General features: G+C 41.8%; 2 protein-coding genes across 2 annotated transcripts in view; one reads left to right on the forward strand and one right to left on the reverse strand.

The window, feature by feature from the left end:
• arhgap44b (Rho GTPase activating protein 44b) overlaps positions 1–11,210 on the forward strand; it is a gene marked incomplete at its 5' end in the record, with an annotated part of 17,089 nt that extends 5,879 nt beyond the window's left edge. Inside the window, 19 exons of the mRNA XM_079477306.1 lie at positions 481–520; positions 610–729; positions 977–1,053; positions 1,240–1,351; positions 1,613–1,689; positions 2,430–2,547; positions 2,862–2,930; positions 3,037–3,118; positions 3,212–3,339; positions 3,412–3,523; positions 3,601–3,682; positions 3,751–3,831; positions 3,958–4,071; positions 4,144–4,235; positions 4,326–4,506; positions 4,896–5,087; positions 8,324–8,439; positions 8,698–9,087; positions 9,837–11,210. Of these exons, the coding sequence (XP_079333432.1) occupies positions 481–520; positions 610–729; positions 977–1,053; positions 1,240–1,351; positions 1,613–1,689; positions 2,430–2,547; positions 2,862–2,930; positions 3,037–3,118; positions 3,212–3,339; positions 3,412–3,523; positions 3,601–3,682; positions 3,751–3,831; positions 3,958–4,071; positions 4,144–4,235; positions 4,326–4,506; positions 4,896–5,087; positions 8,324–8,439; positions 8,698–9,087; positions 9,837–9,979 (2,326 nt within the window). The 3' untranslated portion in view covers positions 9,980–11,210. The remainder of the gene's footprint in view (positions 1–480; positions 521–609; positions 730–976; positions 1,054–1,239; positions 1,352–1,612; positions 1,690–2,429; positions 2,548–2,861; positions 2,931–3,036; positions 3,119–3,211; positions 3,340–3,411; positions 3,524–3,600; positions 3,683–3,750; positions 3,832–3,957; positions 4,072–4,143; positions 4,236–4,325; positions 4,507–4,895; positions 5,088–8,323; positions 8,440–8,697; positions 9,088–9,836) is intronic.
• A 1,681-nt stretch (positions 11,211–12,891) lies between these two features.
• tex47 (testis expressed 47) lies at positions 12,892–17,712 on the reverse strand (the record flags this gene model as incomplete). The annotated part of the gene is made up of 7 exons (XM_079476800.1): positions 12,892–12,959; positions 13,778–13,922; positions 15,325–15,529; positions 15,679–15,743; positions 15,871–15,974; positions 17,151–17,223; positions 17,596–17,712. 7 exons carry the CDS (start codon positions 17,710–17,712, stop codon positions 12,892–12,894), a joined length of 777 nt encoding a protein of 258 aa, XP_079332926.1.
• Positions 17,713–17,961: the final 249 nt, after the last annotated feature.

The following is a 17,961-nucleotide window of genomic DNA, read 5'->3' on the forward strand; positions in this document are numbered from 1 at the left end:
AAGGTGTCAGTGTGTTCTCATCATGACTCTGTGGAAGAGAAAACTTCAGATCTCCACCCGACGCAAACGTAAAGTCGCTCCTGTGTAAGACACTCATGTGTGTATGATATTACTGATGTTACTGTGATTAGGTCATTTTACTCACACCCTGTGTGTGTGTGTGTGTGTGTGTGTGTGTGCGCGCGTCCTGTCACGGGTTGAGTTGTGTTTGGGTCAGGTTATCTACACTGGATGTACACACAGATGATACTCTATTATTATCAAATTGGTTAACTCTAAATTCGCCTCTGTGTTTGTGATTCATTGTTTTCGGGACCACTAAGGTTTATTGTACTGACACATTACTTTCATCACATCATCATTTAAACACTGGAACATCTGAATCGTATGACACGCTTGCATATGACTGTAAAGGTAATGTGTCGAGTCCCATGATGCTTTGTTTGCTGCACGCTGATGAATGTTCACGCTCTGTTATAGGGCGGAGAAAACCGAAGTCCTCAATGAAGATCTACTGCAGGTGGGTCACATCACATGTGTGTAAAATATTGACAAGTGTGTGTTTGTGCCCACGGATGCGTTATATCTGTGTGTGTGGTCTCTGTACAGGTTGAGAAGCGTTTGGAACTTGTTAAGCAGGTTTCTCACAGCACACACAAGAAGTTGACGGCATGTCTGCAGGGTCAGCAGGGTGCAGATGTGGACAAGAGGTCCGTCAGGTCACCTTCAGTAAGTCACCGGTCGTCACGCTTCTTTACTTGTTCTGTATTGCTGGAATGAAGCATCTTCTTTAGATCATTAGATTATTACATTTCTCTTTTACATTTATGCATTTTGCTTTTATCCAAAGCAACTTACATTGATGTGTGACCTTTGCGTTGCTAAATCAATCTATATTTGTGGCGCATTGCATACTGTGCTCAGATTTGTACACTAAAACTGGCTTCCCCAATTCTTAAAAATGTTTTGCGAGCAGAAGAAACTTCCTCTGACATCGTTGGCTCAGTGTTTGGTGGATGGTGCGTTGGTGTTGGGTGATGATTCCCTACTGGGGTAAGACGCACGCACGATAAATCAAATCAGTATTATGTAGTGTTCACATTCGCATTAGTTAAATGCGGTTTCAGCAACCTTGCAATTTGTTATGAGTCTCTTAAAGGTTAAAACAATATAAAATCATTCATGATCTCATGATAGTGTTGCAAATTCAAAACTTAGTGTAAATGTGTGTGTGTGCAGGAAGATGCTGAAGATCTGTGGAGAGACGCAGGACAGACTCGCTCAAGAACTTCTGCTCTTTGAGCTTCAAACCGAGCATGATGTCATTGAACCGCTCTACACACTTGCTGAGGTGTGTGTGTGTGTTAATGCTGTCAACCTGCAGATTGAATAAAACCCAATTGATTGAATTTATGATATAATCTGATGTGTAAAAAGCGTGCACATGTGTAAATCTAATGTAAATAACGGTGCTCCTCATGCAGAGATGACTAGATCTGTGTTTTTATTGAAAGTATCTGTGTTCTTAAGATGTTTATGATGTTTCAAATAAGCAGGGCACTTTATGTAAACTTTATATTTCTCTGTTGATTCTTCATATGGTTCTTCAAAGATTGAAATTCCCAACATTCAAAAGCAAAGGAAACATTTAGCCAAACTGGTACTGGACATGGATTCTGCTCGCACACGGTGAGACACACACACACACTAAAACACACGCGCACGCACACACGCACACACGCACACACACACTAAAACACACGAGCACGCACACACATACACACTAAAACACACACACACGCACGCACGCACACACATACACACTAAAACACACGCACACGCACGCAAGCACACACATACACACTAAAACACACACACACACACTAAAACACACTCACACGCACACACATACACACTAAAACACACGCACACACACGCACGCACACACATACACACTAAAACACACACACACGCACGCACGCACACACATACACACTAAAACACACGCACACGCACGCAAGCACACACATACACACTAAAACACACACACACACACTAAAACACACTCACACGCACACACATACACACTAAAACACACGCACACACACGCACGCACACACATACACACTAAAACACACGCACACACACGCACGCACACACATACACACTAAAACACACTCACACGCACACACATACACACTAAAACACACGCACACACACATACACACTAAAACACACACGCACGCACGCAAGCACACACATACACACACGCACGCAAGCACACACATACACACACGCACGCAAGCACACACATACACACACGCACGCACGCAAGCACACACATACACACACACACACACACTATAAATATAAATGCTGAAGGATTTGTCACCTGCATTGATGATGTCATTCTCTCCTCTGAACTGTAGGTGGCATCAGTCATCTAAATCTTCTACTTTGTCCAATAAAGAAACATCAACCGGGGCCAAAGGTGACGCTCTCAGAGAGGAGATGGAGGAGGCGGGTAATCGTGTTGAGATCTGTCGGGTGGGTGGGGCTTATTTCTCTTTTATTGATCACCCTATTGATGTTCAGATCTACTCTGTTTCTCTCTCTCTCTCTCTCTCTCTGTCTCTCTCTCTCTCTCTCTCGCTCTCTCTCTCTCTCTCTGTCTCTCTCTCTCTGTCTCTCTCTCTCTCTGTCTGTCTCTCTCTGTCTGTCTGTCTGTCTGCGAAACAGCACTGCTTGTGTAGTATCTGTTCTCAAACTTCTCGAACAGATGTTAGTGTGTATGTCAACATCACCTCTGTGTTTCACTGTGCAAGACTGAATCGGCTTTGATGAAAATGTTTATTTTTCAGGATCAGCTCTCAGCAGACATGTACAGTTTCATGGCCAAAGAAATTGATTATGCAAACTACTTCCAAACGGTGAGGTCACTGAAACAAACCGCTCGTCGGATTGACAGATCTCTGCTCATAGACGAACAGCCAGACAATAATCTAAATATTAAAATCTCTCTCTCTCTCTGTATAGTTGATAGAAGTTCAGTCTGAGTACCACAGGAAATCTTTAGAGCTTCTCCAGAATGTTCTACCACAGATTAAAGCTCAACAGGGTGAGAATGAAGACCGGACTCACATGCAAACAACATACAACAATATTCTGTGTAAAAGAGATCAACAGATGTTCCTGAATGTGTGTGATTCAGAGTCATGGGTGGAGAAGCCGTGTTACGGGAAACCTCTGGAGGAACATCTGTCTCTGAGCGGGAGAGAAATCGCATTTCCCATTGAAGCGTGTGTGACCATGCTGCTGGACTGCGGCCTACAGGAGGAGGTGAACACGTCACGTCCTTTCAATAAAATGTGTGTGTATTTGTGTATCTAAGTGTGTGTGTGTGTTGTTCAGGGTCTGTTCCGAGTGGCTCCATCCGCATCGAAGCTGAAGAAGTTGAAGGCGTCGTTGGATTGTGGCGTTCTGGATTATCAGGAATGTTCTGCGGATCCTCACGCCATCGCTGGTAAACCGACGTTCCTCCGATGATTTACATCATCACTCAGATTCACCTGATCTCAGATCTGTGTTTGTGCCCTACAGGTGCTCTGAAGTCATACCTGCGCGAGCTGCCTGAACCTCTGCTGACCTTTGACCTGTATGACGAGTGGATACAAGCCTCAAAGTGAGCAAGTGTGTTTGTGTGGACATTTGTGTTTGTGCGCTTATTCAGGACTGTGTGTTTGATTTCAGTCTCGGAGATCAGGAAAAACGTCTGCAGGCGTTATTAAACACATGTGAAAAACTTCCCAAAGCCAACAGTGACAACTTTAAGTGAGTCCACAGTGTATTACTGAAATCTGACATCACACAATTTGGTGGGTGGGATAAGATCTTCCACCGTTTTAACACCAGTATAAACCAGTAGAGAAACTAAAGGCCGTGTTTGGTGTCCATCAGGTATTTCATCAAATTTCTTGCCAAGCTGAACGAGTATCAGGATGATAATAAGATGACGCCCGGGAACATGGCGATAGTGCTGGGGCCGAATCTGCTGTGGGCGAACACTGAGGGGTGAGCGAGCACGCTTACATCCAGACACACGTTTACTCTTTTTCATGACACTAACACTTGTGTTTCTCGCAGGAATATTACAGAGATCATGACCACGGTCTCGCTGCAGATCGTCGCCATCATCGAGCCAGTCATTCAGCACGCCGATTGGTTCTTCCCTGGAGGTGAGACGTACAGGACAACCAATGAGACGCACTCCAATCACTCATTGTTTTCAAGCATTTACAATCCGAGCGTTTCGCATTTCTTCGCAGAGGTTGAATTTAACGTGACGGGTAACTACGGCAGCCCCGTCCACACCAATCACAACGCTAACTACAGCTCCATGCCTTCCCCTGACATGGACCAATCAGAACGCAAGACGCAGGATCAGAGCAGACGACCACTCAGTGTTGCCACGGACAACATGATGCTGGAGTTCTACAAGAAAGACGGGTACGAGAAAACAGCAGCGCGCTTTGTGACGTACATTTGTAACCGTTAACATGTCCAGTGGTGTCTTATTCACAATTGACTCTTATGAGAGATTCTTTTGAGTGAATCAGACAAAATGGCGGGTTTGGTGTAGTTACGGTTCGTCCTGTGTCTTTAAATCTTCTCTCTTGTGCTTTTAAATGCTTCTGCTTTTATTTCACTATCGCAGCATCAGGAAAATTCAAAGGTACGGAAATTCCTCTCTTCTGCTCAATCTCGCCTTTTCTGTTTTCCTTTCAACGACGCTGTGATGTCACAATACTTCTGAAGTTGTGTATTGTGTTGAACGTTTAAAGGATCTGATTGGTTGTGTGCCGTATGAGAAATCTGACTTTTTTGCCCCGGTGCAGTATGGGAGTGCGAGTCATGGATACGTCCTGGGTGTCCCGGAGAGGTTCCTCATCGTCGCGTAAAAGTTCGTCAACCCCGCCCAGCGTCCAGCCTCCTGCGCCGCCCTTCGATTTGCTGAATCCTGAGCAGCCGGTTGATCTCTCCACCTCCCCTTCCCAGACTCCGCCCCCCATCAGCGGCGACAGAACGAGGTAAAGAGAGAGAACCAATAGAAATCAGTTTCGTTCACCTCAACATACGCCTCGTCTGCTGCCGTGCGTTTCTTCCTCTGTGTCTCAATCTTCATCATCTTTTCAGCTCTGATGACGCGTCGTCCAATTGGTCGGATTCCTGTTTCGTCTGCCCCTCCCCCGAGGAGGAAAGGCCTCCCCCTCCGTACCCGTTTTCTTTCTCCTATTCGTTTTCTCACTCCTCGCCCCACTCCCGAGCACAGTCCTGCGCGCGTCCCGTCGCTCCCGTGCCGGAATCCGTCACTCCCGTGCCGTCTCCTCCCCCCCTGTCCGCCCGATGGTCCATTCACTCCACCCTTCCGTCCTCCAGCTCTCTGGACATCAACTCTAATCCTGAACCCAGTTTCCTGCACCTGTCCAGAAAGGGCTCGGTCCCCGCAGACCCCTCGCATGCGCCGCACGCCGACTCCTCTTCCCCGCCCGTTTACATCAAACCCCCACTTGTTCTGCCCCGTCACGACTCCCCCCACCCTAACTTTACCCCTCACGCTGCTTCTCCGCCGTGGGGCGCCAGCGTCAGTGTCCGAGAGAGAGGACTCAGAGTGGCTAGGTAACTACCCACAATCCCCTACAAACTACCCGAACACAACCGCTTGAGAGAAGTGTATGTGTACAGGTTTCACTCAAGCAACAAGAGCTTTTATTTATCGAAGTAGATTTGATGCACATCACCGGACAGATTTACATTTGAAGAGTATAGATGTAAAACCCTCTTAATCTTTCAGATGGTTTTTTTTAAGCATTTCTTATCCGGCTACTCGATTACTTTCCGCAATAGCAGATATTTCAGAGCGGGCAGAGTTTGGTATTTAGTGGGCTTTGAAGCAATTTCGAATACTATGTGCGGAGAACATTCACTCAACATTATAATCTCATGTTTTAGAGGGTTTTTCATCTGAACTATTCGCTTAGCAGATTATTTTATCCAAAGCCACTTAAAGTAGAGGAAGACAACAAGTGATTGATCTCAATAATCACGTTCCAGTAATCGAAAGTGTCAGACACAACGGTCAGAAAGTGTAAACCAAAAGTTATTTTTGTAGTTCTAAACACATACGAGAGCAACGACTCAGAATGAATAGACAAGTTTTGTCCTTTGTTGTACTTTCCTGAATGTTCCAGATGTGCTTGCAGAAATATGCGACTCTGTATTTTGTTACCTGTAACCTTTCAAAAAATCACCAAAAACAAACTTGAATAAAAACGTAGTTAGACATATTAAGTGCTTTTGGAAGAGGTGAGTTAAAAACATTATGTTCAGATTGATAATGACACATTGCTTTGGGTCAAAGTAAAAAAAAGATTTTTTTCAAGTAACATTTACACCTCAGTTGAACATTAAACAGACAAAAGTGTAAATGTTTCAGCCTCTTAATATTTGGTCAAAACCCAAAAGAAAAAGCTGCTATAGTATTCTGCAGTTTCACCTATAGTCAATAGAAGAAATGTGGTAAATATTGCAGTATAATATAGTTTTTACTACTGTAAAGTTCAGGAACTAAAACGAGGAATTTAGTATTTAACGAATAGAAACTTCTAATGTTGTCAGGTTCCATTTAGAGTGAAAATCAAGTGAATTAAACAAATACTTTACGTTATTATACAAAACCACACGCTAAAACACACATACACACACAAAAACACACATACACACACAAAAACATACATACACACACAAAAACACACGGTAAAACACACATACACACACAAAAACACACACAAAACCACACGCTAAAACACACATACACACACAAAAACACACACAAAACCAAACGCTAAAACACACATACACACACAAAAACACACGGTAAAACACACATACACACACAAAAACACACGGTAAAACACACATACACACACAAAAACACACGGTAAAACACACATACACACACAAAAACACACGCTAAAACACACATACACACACAAAAACACACATACACACACAAAAACATACATACACACACAAAAACACACGGTAAAACACACATACACACACAAAAACACACACAAAACCACACGCTAAAACACACATACACACACAAAAACACACACAAAACCAAACGCTAAAACACACATACACACACAAAAACACACGGTAAAACACACATACACACACATACACACACAAAAACACACGGTAAAACACACATACACACACAAAAACACACGGTAAAACACACATACACACACAAAAACACACGGTAAAACACACATACACACACAAAAACACACGGTAAAACACACATACACACACAAAAACACACGCTAAAACACACATACACACACAAAAACACACATACACACACAAAAACATACATACACACACAAAAACACACGGTAAAACACACATACACACACAAAAACACACACAAAACCACACGCTAAAACACACATACACACACAAAAACACACACAAAACCAAACGCTAAAACACACATACACACACAAAAACACACGGTAAAACACACATACACACACATACACACACAAAAACACACGGTAAAACACACATACACACACAAAAACACACGGTAAAACACACATACACACACAAAAACACACGGTAAAACACACATACACACACAAAAACACACACAAAACCACACGCTAAAACACACATACACACACAAAAACACACGGTAAAACACACATACACACACAAAAACACACAGTAAAACACACATACACACACAAAAACACACATACACACACAAAAACACACGCTAAAACACACATACACACACAAAAACACACAAACACACACAAAAACACACATACACACACAAAAACACACAAACACACACAAAAACACACATACACACACAAAAACACACGGTAAAACACACATACACACACAAAACCACACGCTAAAACACACATACACACACAAAAACACACGGTAAAACACACATACACACACAAAAACACACATACACACACAAAAACACACAAACACACACAAAAACACACATACACACACAAAACCACACGCTAAAACACACATACACACACAAAAACACACGGTAAAACACACATACACACACAAAAACACACGGTAAAACACACATACACACACAAAAACACACGGTAAAACACACATACACACACACACGCTAAAACACACAAACACACAAAACCACACGCTAAAACACATACACACACAAGTTATTGTGTGTTTGTGTTTATTCTGTTTTCAGTTCTCCAAAGACCAGAGAACCTTCACCTGTGATTGGTCAGAGAGGAATTTCACCTACGACTCCATCATCTGGACAGATGCAGTTATCAGATCAGAGTCCACACGCGCTGCGTAAAGGTTTGAATGATCAGATGAACCGCACTGTTTTATGAGTTTGACTTCATGTCTGTTGGTCATGTACAGTATGTGCTGGTGGACTGACACAAACACTTTTAGAAAAAAAACTAAAATCTAATCATGTTTGTGAACCAAAGCCTTTGGCGTTACAGTCTGTTTCAAAATCAAATGAAATTCATGAAAATATTCAAGCACAGAAAAGGAAACATTACTCATGAGGTTATGTTCTGATACTGATCTCTCTCTCTTGTCCTTCAGTTTCCAAAAAACTAGCCCCCATCCCTCCGAAGGGACCATATTCTCCATCTGGCTGCGTGTCGGACATTTCTCCAGGTCCCTCGCCCGTCAGCCTGTCCCCGACGCCTCCCAGCACTCCCTCTTCATACGGCTTCAATTACCCACATGGCGGCTCTGCCCTCAACTCGCCCGGACACACCCACAGCCAGACGCCCAGCAGCCCCTCTCTCTCCTCGCCCCCTCCCCTCGCAGGCACCCTTCCCAAATCCCGACCCACCCCTAAACCACCCCGTCAGAGACCCAACCTGCCTCCTCCACGGCCTCCGTCGGGAACATCGGCCCTGAGTCCACAGCCGCTGGATCACGCCACGGGTCTGCTGGACGGATTATCACCCGAGAGCATGTCTACAGGTAAAGTCATCAGACACGCTGACACATCACGGCTTCGTTCTAAAACCACATGAATGTTGAGCGAGATATCGTTATCTTGTGTATAAAGTGAAATCGTTCAGAAAAGCAAAGCGTCACTTTTAGATGTTCAAAGTTGAAACGCATCAGAAATAGCAGCAGTCAGTGTTTGTGATTTATGAAGTGTTACCGTAAGCTGAATGGATGTTGACTTCTGTCTGCCTGTGCGTTCTGGATGTTGTTGTTTTGCAGCGGTTTGAGAGCGGGGGGGGATCGGTGGTCTTTGATTCAGACGGGTAAGAAGCAGCGTGTGTTTGATCTCACCCCACTCCACCCCTGGCTGTGTCTGCTGTACATACGTGACATCATCCCTGCTGTTTTTTTTCAATGTGCTTCTGGCTGTGTTCAGCGTGTCACTAACACGGCTGTCTGCATGGCTCTGACGTGTCAAACCCCACCCCAACACCTCCACGGCGCCCCCAACCCCAAGTTCTCATCATCTGAGAAACGCATTTCAGTTAAAGAGAGAGTTCACCCAGACATAAACATTCTCTAGATCTTCTTTTGTGTCCTGCAGAAGAATGAAAAGGAAATGAAAGAATGTTAATTTTGGGCGAAGGTCACTTTAGTATTATTTTAAGAAAAGTGCTTCCCATGCAGCTTCTGAGAAGATGCTCCCCGTCACATGTTTGTGTTGTAATGTACGGTACACTGGTATCGCTCATCTGTTCTCTGTGTGTCTGCTCCTCTAGACTCGTTGTGCGATCTGGATGTTCCCGTGATAAACGTTGAGCTGGGTGACATTCTGGATGAAGGCTTGTGGAACTCTGAGCTTCTGTTAGACTCCAGCGGTCAAGTGGAATCAGAAGAGGAGTTAGAAAGCACGGCCCTGTGACATGTCTCTACCCACAATCCTTTGCTCCTGCTCTTCATTATGTTGCTACTCTCTGTTGAGAATATTCCTGCCCGCACTGATTGAAAACACTAAACACTGCAAACACTGATCACTGCGCCGTGGTGGTCCTGTCGTCTTTATTTGTTTCTGTTTTGTTTCATTGCCTTATCTGAGTTTTGCACTTTGACCTTGAGGTTCGTATCACATCTCGATGGGTTTTGATTTCTGATGTTATTGTTGCTCCGTACACACAAGCATGAAGGACGTCTTTGTTGCCATTCATTTTTTACAGCGTCTCGTGTCACAAGCGTTGTGTTTTTAAGGGGCTTTTAGTAGGTAAATGATGAAACTGACCCGTGGAAGGTGTTGTACTGCGGTACCATTGAAAGTACTATAGTAAGATTACTGCAGTGACACTGAATGAATGCTGGAACATGAGTAGTTATATCAAGCCTTGATGGATTAGAGAGAACAGAAAATATAACAAAACATAAAGAACGTGAAGGTTTGTATTAGGGATGTACGATAAATTATTAAGAACACTTGTCTGGGTTGCTCTGGAAGAACATCTATCATTTGTTTGTTGAATAAAAATATCCCAGAAAAGTTTGAAGGTTAAAGAACGTTAAACTAGTGTAAAGTAGGCTCGGTACATGATCTTCAGAGGAAAAGAGAACTAACGGTTACCTTGTTATTTTTTGCAGTAAATATTTCCATATACAAGCAGTCGTCCACTTTTTTCCTTTTGTTTCAGTCATAGGAAATGTTATATTAATATCTAGATACTGTACATTGGCCAATATATCGGTTATCCGCTTCCAATGTTAAAGAATTATCGGTTATCGGCCCAATTTGACATATCGGTGCATCCCTAGTTTGTATGTGGACTGAAAGCAGAAAACTGTGAGTTTGAATGTGTTTTATAATTTCAGACGGATGTCGAGGGGTCTGGGTTTCTTTTTGATCTTCTGTGATCTTTCCCGTCATTCAGGGGTTTCACATTTAAAAGAGATTACAGTCATGAACAGCAATTTATATCTGAAGTAATATTTCATCGATTCACACAACCATAAAACACATGCTATACACATTTCCAGGAATGTTTTATTTGTGTGTTTTCTGGACCCGGCCATCACAATTTGAACATTTTGATGCATGCATTTTTTATTTACAAAGGAATAAAATCTTTGCGATGGGTTGCATTACTGTATTGTAGTGTACATCATGCATCAGATGGGTTTAAGTTTCATGATTTTAGGTTTTTCATGGTGCGTCACTGATGTTATGTCATAAAGTGCTGTAAGTATTAGCAAATCCAGACGTCATACATCCGCTCAGACGTGTATATAGTCTATAGAGAACAATATTTGTAAAGGCAGACATTTATGAATTGTCTCTCGCTCTCTGAATATAAATATACAGACGTGTTATTTTTGCTTCAGACACAATACTGGTACATGTATATAAACGAATATAAATATGCTGCGGTTCTCATGAAAGGATGTTGGAGGAGTCATTCAGAGAACAGAATTGCGACAGAGATTAAACAATGAAGAAGTCACAAGTTTACCTCGTACGGTCTGATTGTTGTTTTAACTTGTTCAGACCAAACATTATTTCTATGATTCTGTTATTTATTCTTTAAAGTCAACATGAAACAGCCTGTTCTGTGATGCGGTCATTTATCAATATAATCATGACATTCAGTGAGTTAAAGCTCTTATTTCATGTTGACTTTAAAAAGCATACGTGTGTGTGTGTTTGAATAATTGTCGTTTGTGGTTTGTCTGATATAAAACATGACTTCAGGTGTTCAGCAAGATGTTGGTTTAATAGATCAGGGTAACTGTGTGGAAATGATGCCGAACCAAAATATTAAAACTCCATCTTTTGCTTTACATTTATTATCAGAGCAGATCTGTCAGGACGATGAACTGTCATATATCTGCGAAGCTGAATGTTCCTGTGTTTTCTCTGAAGCACACGCATGTAAAAGAGAGAAGTACACATTTTTTGTGATTTCCAGCAATATCAGGCGAAATCTGCAGACTTTGCTGTTTTTGTGTGAACATCTGAGATTCAACAAGACTCTTACAAATATAACACAAGCAGAGGCCGAGGAGCAGATACAGTAGATTCTGTTTGTGTGTCGGGTGTAAATCTGGATTATTGTCACGTGGATCTGATGAATCTCATCTCTGTAAACCTGCTGCATGCTTTGCATTCATTCCTTATGATGTATCTCAATTTCAATCCTTTTATCAATGCTGTCGTAGTTTGTCAAACAACAAGGATAAATAGACACTATAGCAACAAAAATATCAGCTGCTTATGAAAAAAACGCTCAGGTTTCCTGTACTGAGACATAATACAGCCGATGGCATGCCACATCCACAAAGTGTCTGATCACACTGACAGTGATTTTGTTCTGGACATCAGACAAATGAAAGAGTGAGAATTCACCTCACATTAAAGTCAACGCCGTCGTTTTACAGCCACCACACGAAGCGATGTATTAATCTCACCGTCTCGTGCATATATGAAATATTTAACGAGACAGAACTGGAAACCCACCCCAAATCCCCCGTGTGTATATTAGTGTGGTGGGGTGTAAAGTCATGCATGCACTTTTGAAGGGTCTCGCTTGAACTAATGGGGGCCAATTAAACCTTGGGAGTCTTTGACTCGTGTTGTTGTTTTTACGAGGAGGTTTTGTGTGTCAAAATGTTTCTTTAAACGGAAGACGTGTTTGAGATGTGATGTTCAAAGTCTCATTAAGTATAAAGAACAACATCTGAATGTGATCTGAATTAAAAAAGCATTTTTATTTAGGTCTGTTTGTACATGTAATTTATTTGATTTTTTTCTTTTAGCATTTTTACTGGTGCAATGTGAAACAAGATTTGATTTCATCATCCATCATTCTGTGTCTGGTCATTCAGAGAATCTGAAGAATGTTCCGCTGCAGGCCACACAGATTCTGTCAAAATAAAAGATGTAAAGATCAAAATAAACATTCATTTACGTCGTTATTTAAGTCATTACTACTGCAAACAAACACTCAAATGAACTGAATTACATGATGTCATTCCTTCCACTAAACGAAAAGCCACCGATGATGTTCTCAAACATGAAGATGTTCAATTAGATATAAAAAATGATGAGGAAAACCACACATTTCTCTTTTATAGCTCAGAGTTCTTATAGTCACATTACAGCCCCATATATCAGGTTATGAGAAATGTTCCAGTCCATTGAGATCTCTTCTGAAACAATGAAGGTGGGATTACTGGGGTCTTAACTCTCAGTAGGAACACATGAGAAGCAAAGTACTCTCTTTGCTGTGTTATAGAAACAAATGAGACAATAAAGAGATGTGCGGTTCATTCATGACAGTTTGTACAGTAATGAAATGTTCATGCAGTAAACTCTACACGCTTGCATGCGCTCCACCATCTCATGCATTTTCATACCTGCGCCCTAAAGCCAAACTCTACACTGTGGTTGGCTGAAAACTCCCGAAAACATGGCCTTCAAAAACCAACAGATGTACAAAACAACACACTTAATAAACTGTTATTTAACCAAACATGCTTCCAGCATTGCTCAACAATACGATTCTATCAATGATTTAATATATACGTATCATTTCCTTATATCATAGCTTTTATAGCATCAAATTCATCTAGTATTCACAATTTAACGTTTATGCGGTGACTTAAATGTACAATGTCCACATGTCCCTCATCTGAAGGTTCATGTCAAATGATGATGATGATGATGATGATGATGTCTCACCAGAGTCCAGCAGCTGGTGTAGAGGAGAGTGATATGTGTTGAGATACTGCACTGGACTCAACAGCGCCTCCATCTGTACAAGACGACACACTGCAGTCTGTGGAGGAATCAACTGCAGCACCTCCTCCTGAATCTCTTTGCATTCCTGACCAAACACACGTCATGCACACACAACATTACAACAAATCAACGAGTCAACTGATCCAATTAAATCAACCAATTGCGTAACAAAAGTGCTCGCGGATAAATCATTGTTATAGAGGGCATGTGATTCACTGACTCCATGAGTCCGACTCGACTGAATCACCTTTCTTTTCTCAATCTAAGTTTTTGATTCTTTTCTGCGCGAAGACGTCATCGATTGGTCGCTTTAACCAGCTGACGTCACGGCGAAGCATCGTTTGCGTGAGTCGTGTGACTCGGTTCGATTCAGACGCTCCCAATTGACTCTACTTGAACGGGCATCGTGACCTTTTCCTTCGAAGCTTCGTGCGCGTATGTGACGGGGCTTATGGACCATCAGCCGTTAAGAAAAACACAATTTAAATGAAGAAAATACTTTGACACAAAATGTAAACATCTGTGTGAATGATTCATTCCACGTATTAACTCAAAGGATCCGAACGGAGGCCGACCATACGTCACGTCGTGCGCAAATTCAACACTTTAACATAATATGACTTTTCGGTCATTTTAATAATAACTACACTTATATCACTATTAATACAGGAGTTGATATACTGTGAGGGGTTTACACTACAAACATATGCTGCCTGCCTTCACGTGCTCTCGGAAATTTGATAATTCCCACTTCTACCCGGAAATAATGAATGAAACGGTGCTCTTTTCACGTAAGCAGATAACTTACTTACAATGTTTTAATGTTACTAAATCCCTTTAATGTTACTAGATCCAGACGTTACGTCCGGTTTGAAAAGAGAATGATCGAATTTCCGAGAACACGTGATTGGCTGCTGAAATGACGTCAACCGCGCCGCCATATTGGACCGGGAATTTCGAGAATTTATAATATGTCTTAAGGAATTACGAAAACTCAGCTTGTAAAGCAGTTGTTGTCCACACTGACTCAATAACAACTTATGACATTTACATTTGGTCATTTATTAGATGCTTTTATCCAAAACGACTTACAAATGAGTAGGGATGCAACGATGCGATTCACAATTTATTTTACAGAATGAATCAAATAAATTAATTGCAGTTTTAAAACAAAAAAATGAATAATACAAAAGAATCTTTAATATAAACAAACTAACCTTTTGTCGTTGCTTTTCCTAACTTTTTAAAGAAATATCAGCATATCAACATTTACCAAGTTCGCAAAAAAACTGTTCAAAACATGAACTGCGATTCTTTCAACGTCTCAACCGATTTGAATCTTATTATTGATTTTCAACCAGCTCACGCTGAATCGTTACATCCCTACAAATGAGACCTAACAATGGAAGCAATCCGCACAACACATGGGCAGCAGGGCATAAGTGCTCTAGAAGTGATGATACAGTATATGAACGATGAATCTGTACCTTCATGTTCTCTCCTGCAGTGTGGAGGTGTGAGCCGAGACGGAGGAGCTGATGAAGTGTTTGGATCACGAGCGTCTCGCAGCTCTGCTCGTCTGAGTTCACCGTGAGTCTGCCGTCCTTCAACAGCGTGAAGCTCCACTGCTGGAAGAGTCTGCTGGAGATGTCATGAGAAACCAGCAGAACTCTGGGCGTCAGCATCACGGCACTGTGAGTCACACAACAGCTTTAAACGTCTGGATGGAGAACTCGCATGTACACAAGGCTTTGGATATTACAGTTTTCAATCAGGTGTGCATACATGAAAATAAACGACTCAAGCATGTAAAGACCGGGCCGTTGCTGAGTGGATCTCACCTGTCTGGGTTTGTCTGCATGTGTGTCAGGTCTTGAATGACAGACAGTAGGACCTCAGTGGAACACTAGGAGAGAATTGATTCATTCAGGTTTATATGATGGAGTGGTGAGAGGCGGTCATAGCATGAGGCTCAGTGAACAAAGTTTCATTTGAACTTGTATTTTGTTGTAGTATTGAATAAACACACACACCTCGATGACGTGCAGAGCGTGTTGAGGGTAAAGCAACAGAAGACCTGTGACATCTTCACCTGCTCGACTCCTCTGCTGACTGTAGATGAACCTCTCATAGTGATCTGACATGAAACACAAGCGCTTCAGTCGGTCTGCTCACTTCTTCACGGGTTGAGTTCAATTTCATATCACCGTGTGTCCTTAAAGGGATAGTTCACTCAAAAATGAAAAGTCTGTCATCATTTGCTCACCCCAGGTTGTTTCAAACTTATATAAATGTATTTGTTCTGTTCAACGCAATGAAAGATATTTGTAAGAATGTTAGCAATTGTCAGTTCTGTGACATAATCCACTACCATAGACAGAAAATATTATTGTATATATTGTTTCTGTTGAACACAAAGTGAGATATTTTGAATAATATAGGTGGCAAACAGTTTGACTAGCATTTATTTTTCCTACTATGGCAGTCAATGATGTCACAGAATTGAAAATTGCTAACATTCTTCCAAACATCTTTCTCTGTGTTCATCAGAACAAAGTCGTTTATACTGGTATGAAATGATATGAGGCTGAATAAATGATAACAGAATTTTTAACTATCACTTTATAGGGTAACTCCGGCCAAAAAGTACTTGAAGGTGAGTCATTAAAGCCACAATATGGAAGGATTTTGTTATGAAATATCCAAAAATCACTTACACAGTGTGATATATTTCATGCAGTTGTGTGCTTACATTATCCCAAATATTCCCAAGAATGTGCAAATCCAGAGAAACTCCTATTTAAACTAATGTCCCGTCTCTTGTCTCTCTTGTGTTTGTCTCATATCAGTGACTTAATATCCGCTGCTCCGCACGACCCTCAGTTTCCTCTTGTAGAAACTACGCCAACACACAAATGCAGAAGAGATTATACAGCATCTGTTGTTCTGTTATTATAGATCACGATTAATCTTCTTTGGCGACTAAAGGAAACACAAACAAGCATAAACTGTTTCATCCTCATCCGTGAACATGATGGGTGATCTCTGTACGCCTCTGGATGGTGAAAACCACATGTCCCATAATTCCACTCTCCTATATAACGTCATTTAGCTTCACCTTTTGTCGTCGTTTCGAAAGTGCATCATCTAGCGCTCCAAATGTACATATTGTGGCTTTAAAGGGAGAATTAAAATTTTTGGCCAGAGTGGCCCTTTAAACATGACAAACATCATGTTTAAGAGACTCAGAGAGCGATTAGTTTGTGTAAATAGAAGCCACCAAGCTCTTAAAACTGTTGTAAACGTGTCCTACCCCCCACAGTCTGTCTGTCTGCGAGTCCAGGTGGGAGACCCCCGACCACAACAAGCCTGTGTAACAAAAACTTCTGCCAGAGAGAGAGAGAATGACAGACAGTCATAAAGAAAGAGAGCAACTGCTCAGACATGTTGACTGTTTACAGAGAGACAGATTAAATGCAGATTAAATCAAATCCAAAATTACCCACAAAATGTTTTTGGACTGAAATGTCATCTGCGAAACTGGAGCAGATTTCATGTGCAAAAGCAAAGTTTCCAAACAAAATATCTGATGGTTTATTTCTACCTTTTAGGATCCTGGGAATTCAAGCATATGTAACCTTTAGACATCTCAACGTTAGGAAAATGTAAAGAGTTAACAAACCTTTTACCAGAACCAAAACAACAGATGATTATGGTTCAGATAAAACACTGAAATTCATTCTCTCCCGAGCACTGACCATGTCACCGTTGGGCCATCGCTGTTTTCTGTTCACGAGCCGCTGGTGATATAAACTGGTACCAGTGTCCTCCTCTTCAGACGCTTCTTTACTGGACCTCAGGACGTCTTTCTCCATCTCCTGTCCGTGAGTTCTAACCCTCCCTTCTTGTTTGGCAGGTCTATGTTATATCCTAGAGACGTCAGTACTTTCTGCCCCATGCCAATTAAATTCAGTTCATTGTGTCGTGTTCAGGGACACAAGCACAGCGTGTCAAGACGCATTCAAAGCCAACTGACGGCACTTATGCCCTTCTCACCACCTGGTATCACACAGGTATCCTGTTTACTCACCATGACAACAGCTGGCACACCCTCACCTGTCCAA

The sequence above is a fragment of the Barbatula barbatula genome, assembly GCF_947034865.1.
Source record: "Barbatula barbatula genome assembly, chromosome: 16".
In the NCBI taxonomy this organism is placed as follows: domain Eukaryota; kingdom Metazoa; phylum Chordata; class Actinopteri; order Cypriniformes; family Nemacheilidae; genus Barbatula; species Barbatula barbatula.